The 16,255-nt window shown below is 45.6% G+C and overlaps 1 protein-coding gene across 1 annotated transcript in view; it reads left to right on the forward strand.

Annotated features, from left to right (window-relative positions):
* LOC140588928 (tripartite motif-containing protein 16-like) overlaps nt 1-12,117 on the forward strand; it is a 28,098-nt gene extending 15,981 nt beyond the window's left edge. The window contains exon 6 of the mRNA XM_072711591.1: nt 11,503-12,117. Coding sequence (XP_072567692.1) covers nt 11,503-12,032 — 530 coding nt within the window. The 3' untranslated portion in view covers nt 12,033-12,117. The remainder of the gene's footprint in view (nt 1-11,502) is intronic.
* The last annotated feature ends 4,138 nt before the right edge of the window (nt 12,118-16,255 follow it).

Below are 16,255 nucleotides of genomic sequence, written 5' to 3' on the forward strand. Positions count from 1 at the left end.
ACAACACTACTTCATCATTCAGGGAGTTGGGTTTCACTCCCTCCAGGAAATATGCGACGCCGTGGTTCTTCTGGTTACTGATGGATTTATTCTTTTACAATCTTTCACCGTCTTTAAACGGCATCAACAGATTCTCTTTTCCTATATCCACCGTCAAACTAGTCACATAGAACAGCGAACAGGCATTCACGTTACATACATTGAAAACTTAAAATGCAGCAAACAACTAAAACATGAATAAACTCAAACATACCTCGCTGGCTGCACACAACCGAGAAGGAATGAGTCCTCTTAGAGAGAATATCAGTCTCCAAAAGGTTGAAACTTTTTATATATATATATATATATATATAATCATCCATCAAATCGCCAGCACACCCAGCCCCAGAGAGAGTGCAGCTGAAAGCTGAAGACAAAACAACGATACAAGTAGAAACAGTGAAAATAAAGACATAACAGAGTCATAATTTAATTACAATAGATAAGCAGATAGGTCAATGAATAAATAAACACTGCAGACTCACACAATGACCCCCAGCCAGCCCTCGACTAGCTGCCCATGTTGAAGCTCTGAAGAGTAGAGCCAGAGGGATTATTAATTCAGGCCACAGACAGTGCGAGCAGCAGCAAGTTAAAGAAGGTAGACGTCCAGACAGAGGGAATGGCGGTCAGGAGATTTACAGTGAGAGGCTAATAACAACTTAGCTGCCAAGGAGGCGGATATCAGGAGCCTCTGCTGGGAGCGAGAAAGGGAGAGAGAGGAGAAGTTCAGAGGAAGAAGGACTGCAGGGGAGAGAGGAATAGAACAGGAAAAAAACGCTGCGAGAGATGTAGCCACGTAATCCCAAACTGCAGCAACAGGAGGACAGAACATATGGAGAAAGGTGCCAGGGACTGGAAGGGGACAGAGGTGACATAATGGGTCAGTCTCTAAACCCATGAGATGGCGTTTTCTGGGAGGGGGGTACAATCTATGGAGAAATTTAAATTGTGTTTACTGATGATTCGGATTTTTAGAACAGTTTTTAATGTTTTGAAAAATCACACTGCAGGATGACACAGGGGTGGGGGAGAGCTCCATCTGCCAGACGGGAGTGACAGAGAGAGGTTTGTAAGAGGATCTGGGAGAAGGGAATAGAGACTGGACAGGAGTCTTAGAACTGGGGGAGAGAGTCGAAGCAAATGTGCAGAGCAGATGAGGAGGAAGAGGAGAGGAAGAGAGACTACAAGCCCTAAGCACAGATCTCAGCTGGAGGTAAAAAGAATACAAAGAGGAATGAAGGTTAAACATGGACACAAGAGACCCGAGCTGTCAAAAATATCACCCAGAGTAGAAATGCCAGACGATGACCATGGTGAGCTGGAGCTGGAGCCTCTAATGTTCAGGACAGGGTTGTGGAACAACAGAGTGCGGGGGTGTCACTTCGGGAAGGGGCCCAGCAATCGCGCGACCCTCCTCCATGTACGAAGGGCATGGGAAATACCTGGACCAACAGAGGCCGAGAGAGATTTTAATTTAATGGGCAAGAAAGGGAGAGAGGTTAGACAGTGGGGAATGACATCCTGCTTCGATGAGAAGCCAGACAGGGGGATGCTGGGGAGGATTGATCCAACTCCAAATAGGCCTTAGGGTGAAAGCAATGAGGTACAGTTCAAAATCTGAGAGGGCGACATCCCCAACTAACCGGACATGGATTAGAGTGGAATGTTTAACAGAAGGTCTCTTACCATCGAAAGAAATGCAGAAACTACAGACTTAACAGAAGCCCAGTATCTAGGTGGAGGAGGAAGCGGAAGTAAGGAACTAACAAAATTAATCCTCTGGAGGACGTTCATTTTAATAATGGCCAGTCTCACCTGGAATGAAACGGAAAGAGAAGATCATGAGAACATCGAGACTTTAATACCCTCCAGAACACGGCGGAAACCAGCAGCTGTAAGCTCCGGGACCAAGGGGTAGATGTCCAACCCCAGGTATCTGAAAGAGTCCGCCTGAGGAGTAGAAGAAGGAAATGAAGAGGAGTGAGAGGCAGGATTCAGTGGAAGGAGAGAAGACTTTGACCTGTTAATCTTATAACCAGAGAGGGATTCATATGTTTAAAACAAATTAAGGACGTGAGAAAGATCAGTGGGGGCATTGCCAAGATAAAGCAGCAGATTGTCAGCAAAGGAGACTTTTTGAGAAACATCTTTAACCAGGAAAGGAGAAATAAGATCGGAATGACGGAGGACTGCAGCTAGGGGCTCTAATGAGAGATTAAAGAGTAAGAGCGATAAGGGACAGCCCTGCCTAGCACCTCGAGAAAGGGGGGGGGCAGCATGAAGTACATGCGGCGGGGAAGGGAAAGGGGGGGGCGGCATGAAGTACATGCGGCGGGGAAGGGAAAGGGGGGGGGGGCGGCATGAAGTGCATGCGGCTGGGAAGGGAAAGGGGGGGCGGCATGAAGTACATGCTGCGGGGAAGGGAAAGGGGGGGGGGCGGCATGAAGTACATGCGGCGGGCGGCTCATGTTGTCGGCAGCATGGCGGGACTTAATAAGGCCAGTTTGGTCGGGTGAATCAATTTAGAAATCACCACCTGCAGCGACGAGCAAGTACCTTAGTGAGCAGCTTAACATCGGGATTCATCAGGGACAAGGAGCCGTAGCTGGAACAGTCTGTGGGGTCTTTGCCTTGTTTAAGGAGTAAAGTCATCGAGGATTAATTAGGAAAAGGATGAAGATGGGAAGCAGAGAGAGCAGAATCCAGCATGTGGAAAAGCGGAGTAGAAAGCTGTTTCCAGAAGGCAGAGAGGAGTTCAGGAGGGAGACCATCGGGTCCTGGAGATTTCCCTGAGCTCATGGAGTCCAGAACCTCTTTAAGATCCGTGACTGAAAGAGGAGCATCAAGCATGGAGGCGTCTGGACCCGAGAGCTGGGGGAGGGGTAAGGAATCAGGGAAGGAATTGGGATCAGAGGATGGGGAGACAGGAGGTGAAGAGAATCAATCAGAATAAAACTGAAAAAAGGATTTATTGATTTCTAGAGGGTTAGTGGTGACGACCCCATCCTTAGTTTTAACTGAAGTTATCACTGAGAATGAGTCACACTGCCTAAGCCTAAGAGCCAATAGTTTACTAGGCGAGCCAAACCGCTGGCAAAGGCGACCGTGCCGTCAGGAAGGAAGCCCTTAACAGGCATCCAGCAGCAGGCTGGGGCGTCAGTTCAGCCGCATTAATGGAAATAAATACCTCAAAGCTGGGGGTTAAATAAGCTATGAATTTGGGGTTTTGAAGCAGAGAAGAATTAAATTTCCACCGCGGGGCCCGAGGAGGTAGAGAAGGAGGAACTGGAGGAAGGCAGACTTATGATCAGTTAGAGAAGAAATCAGAGAAGCATTAGAAACAGCAGGTGGAAGAGAGAGAGAAACAAGGATGTAATCTAAGCGAGACTGGGACTGGAAGCCAGGAGAGAAGAAGGAGAATTCTCTGGCGGAGGGTTAATTAAATGGGATGAGTCGACTAAATTCAAATCCTGCACAAATTTACACAAGGAGCGGGTGGAGGGGGGGGCACACCACCGTTACTGCCCCGTATACAAAACGGGAAGGAGGCGATCAAGAGAGCCATCAGCCAATCAGACAACAGCAAAAGACCAGCGAGCATACAGATAATTAACAAAAGCAAACGCAAATGACAGATTAATCACAGTCAGGAGTAACAGGTAAGAGGGCAGCACAATACACAGAACTCAAGGCGATTACAGTGACCTGCCACAAATGACCGACAATTAACTCAGTGTAGAGAGAATCAAACGGGAAGAGTCCCAATAGACTGGAAATGGTCCATGGCGGCGTTGGCGTCCTCCGGAGTAGAACACAGACTGCCAAAGGAGATCTTCAGGCCTGCAGGAAACATTAGAAAAGGAGAAAGGCTCAACTCCTGTGCTAAAGTGTTGATAAAAATAGATTCTGCCGCCTTCGAAGCTGAGGTCCCGTATTTTGTTGGCTAAACGTATCACTGCCTGTGGGTCACGGAAGTCAATAAAGTGCATGATGATGGGAGGGGGGAGAGAAGAGGTTTCGGACCGGCCGTACAGCCTGTGAGCACGGTCAATGGCTGGCTGAAAGTTGGGGAGATGACGGAAAATGGCAGGTCAGAGCTGCGTAAAAAATGACCCCAAATCGCTCCTCTCGTGGCCAAGCTTAACCCCAGTTAATTTAAGGTTAAGGTGATGGCTGCGGTCCCCAATCTCAGTAATCTTACTATCCAGGGACAGCAGACCCTTATTGAATCCAACCAGCTCCTTGGAACGTCGAGCGGTAACAGACTTTACAGTGGCAACTTCTTTTTGGATCGGCTTAAAGTCCTCAGGGCGTTCAGGTCGGCCTGAAGCTCTGAATGGTGTTGCTGAAGTTCACCATTTAGAGAGTTCACCTGATCACAGACAAAGTTCTTCATCTCCTCAAGAAAAGGGGCCAGGAGGGGAGAGATGGCCTTACGCCGCCATCGGAGCGGGGCGACTCCTCCAGGCTGCAAAGAGCCGAGCGAGGTCTGTGCTGATTAGCAGCCATTAGCTAGATCGTCCGGCAAAACAGCGTTAAATTTCTGGCAGGTAAGTGGCAAGGGCAGCGTAATAGAGGCGAAAATGGGCGACGGGGCGGGCGGAAGAGCAGAGCTAGGCTGCCATCAGCGACGAGCGTCACGTGACTCTCAATTAGGCGGTTTTGAAAATACAGTTACAGTTAAATATTAGGAGGTCGCGGGTTGAAAGTTTTGTACTGCTTTCGTAATGTTCTGTAGCAGCGGACTGTACAGGGAAAAAGAAATTCTTTATTATGAAAGGTGGCTCCTAATACTGAGTAAAACTGAATCGTTTGGCAACCCTGGGAAAGGAGAGTTTGTCCATCTATGTGACGTCATTGTGTTTAACTGTGGTTTTAAAATGTTGAATATTTCAGTGTGATAAGGATGCAAAATACTGGTTTATTTCTTTGAGATACAATATACTGGGATTTCAAATATTGGGCTAGTTTCAGCTTCCGTTGGGCGGATTTTAAGCAGACCTTGGGCTGGACCTGGGAACACTGTACTGATGCCTCATTTCCACCAACACGGAGCCGGTGCTGGGCTGGTTCTCACTTGATGCCTCTTCAGAACCTGCCCGTGTTTCCACCAGTTTCAAAAATGAACGCAGGCAGAAGTGAGAGTAAAGGTTCATATGTATTCCGTTATGTTGGATTTATTTTTATTTGTTCCAGATTCTAAGTTTTAATAAGCTGCCGAACTGAAAAAAAGGTTTTCAAAGTATGACTTGTTGCTCTCCGTCTCTACTGCCTGTATCCACTTTTGTCTCGGTAAAGGCTCCTTGTCTGTCTGTTAGTCAGTTTATTTTTGCTTGTTGTTTTAATGCTGTCCTTTAAAGATCAACTAACTAAAGACAACAAATCCAGATGCCCTATTAATTTGAATCCTATTGTTGAGAAAATCCAGAAGAGTTTGAACTGTTGTTTACAAAGAGATCTATCGGTCAAAAGCGGAATGCTGCTCACCAAAGCTGAGGGCATCTCTCCCCTCACATATGTGGCCCAATCACTTTGTATAGATGACCCTATGTGTAGGATAGTTGACGCTTTTAAACTTTGCATGGAAGAAGAAAACTCATTACTTAAATCAATCTGCTATTTAATTCTTACTGCAAAGAAAGGTTTGAACCGTTTAAATTTTTACTATTAACAATACTTTGAAAAATAAATTGGATTAAATGATGCTTGGATGATCCAACTTCAATATGGAACCTAATTCCTCATCATATTTTCACAAGAGTTGGTGGTCTTACTTTTTATTGCAGTGTAATGTTAATATTACCAAATTTCCTATCAAATTATCGCATTTCCACCAACAGGCCCTTCTTTCATGGAAGTTCATCTATAAACATAATTTCTTGCCACACTGTTCGAATAATGGTTTTGTTTAAGAACAAATCATTGTTTTATGAGAGGGGGTTCAGAAATGGAATTTTACTTGTAAGACAGTTATTTAATGAGCAAGGCCTACTATATAATTACTCAGTTTCTCACCAAATTCCAAACAGCCATGAGTCCTAAACAAGTAGTTTTTGATGCAGTCCCACCTGGACTTTTTGTTAAGCAACAAGATAAAAGAAATTTCATTCAAACTTATAAGTACTGTCCAGTTAAGCTGTTTCTACTGACATATTGAAGAGTATTGTATAACAAATGTTAATTTTGCAGTCTGTACCCAGAAAATATATCACATCTATTCTGGAAGTGTAACTTCACAAATAACTTTTGGAAAGACTTAAACACATTCATAGGGAATAACGTCCTGCCCAATTTTAAGCTTTTGTTTAGACATATTATTTTAGTTGCCACTGCTCCAACACTACAAAGAAAAATGCTTTTTTATGATTAATTTCATGCTATTTCTCTGCAAATTTTATATCCATAAACATAATTTCACACATAACAACCTGACTTTAACAGTTTTAAAGAGGAATTTGAACTCTATTTTCATTCTTTTTTCTTTTCTTTCCTTCTTTATCATTACTTCTTTCTTTTCTCGTCTTCTCCTTTCTTCCACTTTCAGCTAGTATAAAACTATATGAACAATTTCATGATGCATTACCCGTATTGCTGTATTTTATCGTGTTTGACATACAATGTTCAATAAAGCTGGGGGAAAAAATGTTGTACAATCGCTGCCTCCACAGGGAGCTGCTAATCTTGTAGTCCTGCTGCAGCATCTTCTATACAGACACTCCTCACTTAACGGCCGAGTTCCATTCCTATGACTAGGTCATTAAACTAATCCAGAGTCTTTTTTCATTATTGCTGGAAACCTCAATCAGGCAAATCTGAAGCCAGTTTCCCCCAAATTCTTCCAACATGTGAACATCCCAGCTAGAGACAGAATCTGTCTGGACAATGTTTACACAAACGTTTGTGACCTACAAGGCGCTTCCCCCCCCTCACCTCGGCTACTCACTGTGTTCATGGTTCCTGCGTATAAATCCCTGCTGAAGCTCAACAAACCAGTCAGTAAGAGTGTGGCCAGCTGGTGCCGTCTCAGCTCTCCAAGCTTTGAATCTACTGACTGGGACATTTTTAAGGAGGCTGCTATAAATGGTGACGCCATCAACCTGGAGGAGTATATGAACTCTGTGATCGATGACCACGAGAGCCGACCAAAAGCCCTGGATGATGAGGGAAATGCTCACACAGCTAAGAATCAGAAATGCAGCTTTAAGACCTAAAGACAAGGCTGCCCTCAGGACGTCCAGAGGCAACCTGTCCCGAGCTATGAGGATAGCCAATCAGGCACATGCACAGAGGATCAATGAACACTTTAATTGCACCAAAGACACATGCCGCATATGGCAGGGAATTCAGCCAATCACGATCTACAAGCCCAACCCACACATCAGTGATAGTGATGTCTCCCTTCCAGAAGAGCTAAACAGCTTTTTTTGCAGACTCTGATGTACAGAATAAGGAGCCGACGACAAGTTACTCTGTCTGTCCACAGCTGATGTGAGGAGTACTCTATCCAGAGTCAACCCACACAAGGCTGCAGGACCTGACAACATACCTGGCCGTGTGCTGAGAGAATGCACTGACCACCTGGCTGGTGTCCTCACAGACATTTTCAATACCTCTTTAAGCCAGTCGTCTGTCCCAGCATGCTTCAAATTAACCGCCATCATCCCAGTACTGAAGAAGCCATCAGTGACAAATCTGAATGACTACTGCTCCATAGCACTCATGTCAATCATCATGAAGTGCTTGGAAAGGCTGGTCATGGCAGACATAAAGACCAATCTTCCTACCTCTCTAGACCCTCTCCCATCTGCATACCAGTCTAACAGGTGTACTGGGGACACCATAACCTCTGCCCGTCACCTTTCCCTGACATCTTTGCATAAGAGAATCACATATGTTAGATTGTGGAACTGAGGGGGTTAAGCTTGAACACCACTCTCTGCAACTGGATCTTGGATTTCCTGACAGAGAGGGTCTAGTCAGTATGTATGGGCTGCAACACCTCCAACACCATCACGCTGAGCAACGGAACTCCGCCAGGCTGCGTGCTTAGTCCTCTGCTCTTCACCTTGCTGATCCAGGCCTGCACTGCCACACACAACACCAACCACATCATCAAGTTTGCAGATGATACGACTGTGGTGGGACTGATAAGCAGAGATGATGAACCAGCATACAGAGAAGAGGTGGAAAGTCCACAAGGTGCAGAGACAACGATCTATCTCTCAACGTTGACATGGCAAAGGCGATAATTGTGGACTTCAGAAGGACACATCCTGCCCATACCTCACTCAGCATCAACGGTACTGCTGTGGAGATTGTGAGGAGCATCAAGTTCCTCTGTGTGGACATAACTGAGGAACTTACATGGACAAGAACACCACCTCCTTATTGAAGAAAGCCCAGCAGAGACTATACTTCCCGAGGCGGCTGAAAGAAGCAAGCCTTCCCCCTCCCATCCTCACCATGTTCTATAGAGGCACCATCGGCAGTGTTCTGACTGACTGCATCACCATCTGCCATGGCAGCTGTAACAAATCTGACCACAAGTGCCTGCAGAGAGTAGTGAAGACAGCAGAGAACATTATGGGATGCCTCTCCCTTCCCTACAAGCCACTTTTTGCAAACGCAGTGTCCACAAGGTCTGCAGCATTGTGCAGGACCCATCACATCCCTCACATGGTCATCTCACACTCCAGCCATCTGAGAGAAGATACTGCAGCATCAGAGCCGGGTCTGCCAGGCTGCGTGGCAGTTTTTACCCCCAAGCTGTCAGGCTCCTCAACACCATGCTGCCCCCCCAGGATCCCTCACTCTGCCTCATCACTGCCTCAACCCCCCCTTAACCCACAACTAAAGGCCACAGACCGACCTTTAAGCGCTGCACTTCACTTAACACTTTGTCACTCTGACATGGGGGCGATAAGAAGAATCCCCATTATTCTCTGTCTGCTCCATTATTCTGCTTCTATTCCTACTTTCGGCTGTTAGAAATTTTAGACGAATTTCAACTGCAAGATGCTATCCTATCAATATGGGCCAACATTTCTAAAGAATGCTTTCAGCACCTTGTTGAATCAATGCCACATAGAATTAAGGCAGTTCTGAAGGCGAAAGGGGGTCAAACACCGTATTAGTATGGTGTTCCTAATAATCCTTTAGGTGAGTGTATATTAGATTAGATAAGTGACACAAAATGGATGGATGGATGGATGGATGGAACTGTATTGAAAAATAACGCTACTTATGAAAGGAGGCAAGTAAGAATTTCAAGTTAAAATTCCATTGTACTTTGTACATATGACACTGCTTTCTTATAAACTTATACTGCCATTAAATTTTGAAGCCGCTGTACACAGAAGGACACAGTAATGTTTGGAATATTTTCTTTCTTGCCTCTGAAAATATACAGGTCTTCTGGCCACTCATTCTTAAAAAATCAGATGCTACTTTAATACTATCTGTTCCGTATGTAAAGACAATGTCCTGTGACAAAACATGACCATACTGCCACCCCAATTTCTGGTGGTACTGCACCTTGCACATGCATCACGTTATCCTCATGTAGCTGCACAGACGAAGCACGGTAGTTCACAAAACCTACAGGCAATTTACAATGTGATAAAACTGCTACATACATATAAATGCGTATGCATGTGTGTGCAGCCTTGTTCTGAATTGAAAATCTCACGCCAGCCAGTTGATCAAAGTTGACAGCCCTGTGAACTGGCGCTTTGAATTTGTAAAACGTACACAAGCATGCTTGTGTATGTGTGCGCCTGTTTGTCTATACGCATGTGTCAGGTTGGGTCTTAGACTCCACCTGGAATAACATCTCAGGCTCTATTCCCCCCCGCCACACTCCCTGCCGGTGGATGGGGCCTCCGGCTGCCGATGCGTTGGTGGTTCTCGATGTCCCGGGTTGGATGCTCTGGTGTGTGCTGGCTCACTCTCGGTGGTTGCCTGGCGGGGCCTGGCCTTCCCGGCTCTGTCGGGCTCTGGCTGGGGGGTGGGGGGGCCCTAGGATCTCTGGACCCGGGCTCCGGTCTGCCCTGGTGTGGCCGGCCGTCGGTGGACCCTGCGGGCTCGCCGCCACGGCCCCCTGGGGCTCCTGTGATGTGGCTGCCGGATGACCCCCCGCCGGTACTATCCTCTGTCCTTTTCTGGGTGTCTGGGGCCCGGGTCTCCTCCATGTCAGCTTCATGTCCTGGGGGGGCGGGGCTGTGGCTCCCCACACACACTACTAGACATTTACATGGAGAAACCTTATGAACACGAGCGCACTGACACACACAGGTGTGCGCACAGGTGTGCGGACAGGTGCACATGGACGCGCGCTGTCTTGATCGGCTGTTGCTTCTGGGCATGTGTTGTAATGCTGGGTGTGTGTGCTGTTCATTAACATTTAACGTTTGATTTTCGATGTGATTCGTACAGATGTTGGTTGTTATTTTCTCTCTTCAGCAGACATTGAAGCAGATTCAGTTTTTTCTTTTTTTTCTTTTTCTCTCTCTGTCCCTCTCTCTCTCTATCCCCCTTCTTCTCCTTTTTTACCCCCCTCTCGCTCCCTCTCCGTCTCTTGAGGAAGTATGAGGAAGTAAATAAAAACAAATAAATAAATAGATAGATAAATAAATAAATATTTAAATAGAAATAAAGCAGTCCTCCGCAGAGGGGGGGTGGTGGAGGGGAAAAAAAGAGTTTGTAAAACGTAGGGAAATATACACAGACCTCACTGCTGTGGTACGTGTGCAGGGAATATCAGAATAATATTTTACTGATAATAATACTTAAATATGGCAAGAGCAAAGTACACAGCTTGACCGGAGAACTATGAACGTTTCCGTGTACGCATGCGCGGTGCAGATACGCGAGTGTTGCGCTTTGCGGAGAACCAGCCTAGATGCGTCCGCGTCCGCGTTGGGAGCATCGCGTCGGCTCGTTGCTGGAGAGAGGTGTGTGTCCAAAGTGGTTTGAAAGAAGTTCATATTGTGACGTAAAGACAAGCTCACTTTTAGTGGTAATCTGTGTCGTATAATTTTATGGTTAACATGTTTGATAAATGCTGTTTGTAATTTTATCTACCTGTAATTAAGCCTATTAGTTTAAAACGCGCATCATTTTGGCGCGTCTTCCCGCCGGCGTCGCGCGGGCGTCCGACATTTCCTGAGGTATTTCACATACTTGAATTTCTGCTTCGTTTTTATATTTTGTGTATCGTACAGAATAATAGAGCGCAGGCTAAAGTGCAGTTCGGTCCCCAGCGAGTCTCTCAGCGCGGCGTGTCACAGCGCAGGGGGCAGCCGGAGCGCCGCAGACTCGGGCGGCTACATGAGTATATTGGGAATAAAATGTGTGTATTGGAGCGAGTTCTGTGTTAGTGAGTGTGTGAGGTGTGACAGTGATAATGATGGAGATGCTGGGCTTCGTGACGGGATTAATCGATCTTCCTCTTGCCTACAGACTCCTGCCAGCTGACGCTGGACCCCAACACAGCACACAGACTCCTGTCTCTGTCAGAGGGGAACAGGAAGGTGACACGGGGGGCAGAGCAGCCATATCCTGATCATCCAGAGAGATTTGACTGCCGGCCCCAAGTTCTGTGCAGAGAGACTCTGACTGGTCACTGTTACTGGGAGGCTGAGTGGAGTGGAGTAGCCTGGATAGCAGTGACTTATAAAGGAATCGGGAGGAAAGGAGACAGTGATGACTGTCAACTTGGAGACAATGACAAGTCATGGATGCTGTTCTGCTCTCCTGACAGTTACTCTGTCTTGCACAATAATAAACAGACTGACATACCCATAAAGCCCTCAGACTCCCACAGAGTAGGAGTGTATCTGGACTGGGCGGCTGGTACTGTGTCCTTCTACAGAGTCTCCTCTGATGGACTGACCCTCCTGTACAGCTTCACCTCCTCATTCACTGAACCCCTCTGCCCAGGGTTTGGGGTTAAGCCAAACTCCTCCGTGTCCCTGTGCATGCTGGGATAGCTCACTGTGTGCTGGAGGAATCATTTTTACTTAATCAGAGTGTCACATGTCTCTGCTTCTCCGTGGCAAAAAGGTAAAATCTCTGCTTTTTAACCAGTTTAACCCTTTTTACTCTGTCTGAAGTGTGACGTATGTTAGACAGAAATAAATGAATGTTTGTTCAGCTTGCCAAACCCATGCAGAATATGACTGTTTTTCTCTGACTTCTGTTCTATGTTGACTGTGAATGCACAAAAACTGCCAAAACAAAATCATAGTACATGCAGCTGTACCAATAAAGTGAATTCTGATTATGAATAAAATAAAATGTAATGAAATGTAATCCTGATGAGTGGGGGGGGGGGGGGGGGGGCTTTTCCCCTCCCCTCTATATGTACATTTGATATATTTCTGTCTTTATATTGTATTTGCTACCTGTACACTGACAATAAAGGCTTCCTGTTCAATCCTATTAATGTCCCGGTTCAGCGCTGCCTGAAGCGTAACTGAGTAACACACTTAATCCGCGCTCTCTGGTGACTGAGCACAGCAGCCTGATATCGCAGCGGTGATGCTTTGGCCAGCAGGGGGCGGCAGACGGCAGACATTTTATTAGCTCAAAACCTACAGCGGTCCTGAGGTAAAGATAAGTAAAATAATCAAATTAATCATATGTTAACTAAGTAAAGATAAATAATATAAAATCTTAATAAATCACGTTAGTACTACATCAAAAATTTTCTGATGTTGGGAAAAAAAAAACACCTGATCATCAATGATGCAGTGTAGGTGATTACCAGTTACCAGAAATAAGATAAATTCGGTTTTCATTTTCGTCCCTCTCCTTCCTCTGGTGATGAGCTCCACATTCTGTGCTGCTGCCTCTTCTGGTGGCTTGTTTGTTTCTCTCCCCCCCTGTCTAATTTAGATGTGGTGCACCTGTTCCCCTGGGGGTGGGTGTATAAGGTGGGTTCCCGGCTAAGGGGGGAGGAATGGATCCTGTGGCAGCCACCACGCCGGCTTCGGCTCTGCATCAGTGTTTCATTGTAATTAAACATCTGGGGCCAAGAGCCTGAAAGACTACAAGTCCTGCTACTGGTTATTCTGTTTGTGTAGTTTGTAGAGTTTCCAGCAAATACAAATAACTTTGGCCAATGCCATTAACCACAGGCATCATCCTAACGATAAGAAGTGTGATCCGCTTATGACTGACACACAGTAGAAACAGGATTCTATCCAACAAGGGACCCACTATAGGCTCACACGGAAATAAGGGAGAAAAACACCAGCTGCCTTTTCCAAGCTGTTTACATTCCTGCAGTTCCTCATGGCGATTGCAACAGCCCATGTCACATGACCACTGTCATGTCCTACCCATCACATCTGCCTGACCCTCCTGTCTCCTCCCTAGCGAGACCCTGATGATTCATGCCTGTTGCCCCTCGTTAGTCTTTGCATTTAAGTATCTATTTGTCAATGCAAGGGGAAAAGGGAGTAGGAACTAGGGGACTAAGGAGTAGTGGACTATGGGATTAGGAACAAGGGGACTAAGGAGTAGTGGACTATGGGATTAGGAAGAAGGGGACTAAGGAGTAGTGGACTATGGGATTAGGAACTAGGGGACTAAGGAGTAGTGGACTATGGGATTAGGAACAATGGGACTAAGGAACGAGGAGACTAGGGACTTGTGGATCATGGAAGTGGGGCAAAGGGGGAATTGGGCACTAGGGACTATGAGACCAGGGTATAGAGGGACCACAAGATTAGAGTACTTAAGACTAGAGGACTTTGGGACTGCGGTGCATCATCTCTGGAAGCCTGTTTACTCCTGCTGTGCAGCTTTCATGTGGCACCCCCTGCTGGACAGTGGAGTCATTACAGAGGCTGTGCATTGTGTTCAACCACCTTTCACTGTAAATCAGACATGGGTTCGCGATCATTTGTATCTGCTCTGAATCCCCATGGGCCGGAGTAAAAACTCCATCCACTTTAGGCAATTCAGAGGCCTTATGCCAAGTTATGTGAGCTCCGTGTTTGATTCTTTGGGCTCAGTATTGGAAGCAGTCCAGGGTAATTCTGGGAAAGTATGGAGCTGAAAACAAAACCAAACTACAGCATAACATGCTGCCAAGGGGGATTCTTAGATTTGGGTATATTGTGTAGACATGCTTCTATTCTTTTTTGAAGGAAAAATATTTATTTATGCATGTAATTATGTAGTCTTTTTAATATACGGATAGCGCACTATTGTATACGAAGCGACATGCCAAGCTTGCAGTTTTGCAGTGTTCATGTGCTGCCACCTTCTGGGTAAACGATGAACTGACTTTCAGATTAAGATCCAGAAAACTACACATTTACATTTAACCCCATGTGACACTAGGCTTTTCTCCGAGGGATGTAAGATTAGAGAGACCTACCAGAGAGAAAACTACCAGCATTTTTTTTCATATTTAGTGTTGTATTTACATTTATACTTATTTACATTTTACATATTTATCAGACGCTTTTATCAAATCAACATACAAGTAAGGAAGCAAATTGATACGGTGCTGGGCGTCGCCCCGGTACCCGAAGTGCTTGGAAAGATTATAAACAGCAAAACATTGGATCAAAGATCGAGTCAAAGCGCATCAGTTATTAAAAATAATACTTAAGAATATCAGAGCTCAGCACCAGCATGTATGGGCCCTCAGGACCTGTGATTATGAGCACAGAAACACCCACGCAAATCCCCAAACTGCACAATATTGTGTTTTGAGTCAAACCTCAACCAGTCTTTAGGTCCATGATACTGTAACAATATCCAGGAACTCTGGCGCTACATGCAATTCCCAAAGCCCACCACTAGATGGCGGTTTCCTGCCGTGAGCAGAAACAGCCGCCGGAGGGCTGATGCGCGGCAAGTTTCCCCAGCCGCCAACCAGCGTGTATCACGGCCGCGTCTGGGTCAGGCTTAAGAACATAAGAACATAAGAAATTTACAAACGAGAGGAGGCCATTCGGCCCATCAAGCTCGTTTGGGGAGAACTTAACTAATAGCTCAGAGTTGTTAAAATCTTATCTAGCTCTGATTTGAAGGAACCCATGGTTTTAGCTTCCACTACACTAGCAGGAAGACTATTCCATACTCTAACTACACGCTGTGTAAAGAAGTGCTTCCTCAAATTTGTTTTAAAATGTTCTCCCGCTAATTTCCACTTATGGCCACGAGTTCTAGTATTTAGACTAATATTGAAATAGTCATTTGGCTGAACAGCATCCAAACCCGTTAGAATCTTATAGACCTGAATCATATCCCCCCTTAGTCTCCTTTGCTCAAGGCTAAACAGATTCAGTTCCGCTAACCTCTCCTCATAAGACATTCCTCTAAGACCAGGAATCATTCTCGTAGCTCTTCGTTGCACCTTTTCTAAGGCAGCAATGTCCTTCTTGAGGTATGGTGACCAAACCTGCACACAGTATTCTAGGTGGGGTCTTACCAAGGAATTATATAAGTGTAACATCACCTCCCTTGACTTAAACTCCACACATCTAGAGATATAACCCAACATTCTGTTCGCCTTTTTTATTGCTTCCCCACACTGGCGAGAGTGGGACATGGAAGCATCAACATACATACCGAGATCTTTCTCGTAATCAGCTACCTTTATTTCAGTGGAACCCATAAAATATCTGTACTTTATATTTCTGCTCCCTGCATGGATTACCTTACATTTATCTGTGTTAAATTTCATCTGCCAAGTATCAGCCCATTCGCTAATTAAATCCAGATCCCGTTGAAGCCTCTCTGCTGCTAGATTAGTATCTGCTACCCCACCCACCTTGGTGTCGTCTGCAAATTTAACCAGTTTACTGTATGTATTTGTGTCAATATCATTAATGTAAATTAGGAACAATAGTGGTCCTAAAATTGAACCCTGCGGTACCCCACTATGAACGGAGGCCCACTGCGACATTGTGCCTCTAATAACTATCGCTGCTTCCTGTCAGTTAGCCAGTTTTTGATCCAAGCTGCCACAGTTCCTAAAATCCCTGCAGCTTTAAGCTTTAGCAAGAGCCGTTTGTGGGGGACAACATCAAAGGCCTTCTGGAAATCTAAGTAAATCACATCATAGGCCTTTTTGTGATCAATTTCACTTGTAGCTTCCTCAAAGAACTCAAGTAGATTCGTTAAGCAGGATCTACCTCTCCTAAATCCATGTTGGCTATCCTTTATAATGTTATTTGCATCTAGGTAATCT

The sequence above is a fragment of the Paramormyrops kingsleyae genome, chromosome 4 (assembly GCF_048594095.1).
Source record: "Paramormyrops kingsleyae isolate MSU_618 chromosome 4, PKINGS_0.4, whole genome shotgun sequence".
Taxonomy (NCBI): domain Eukaryota; kingdom Metazoa; phylum Chordata; class Actinopteri; order Osteoglossiformes; family Mormyridae; genus Paramormyrops; species Paramormyrops kingsleyae.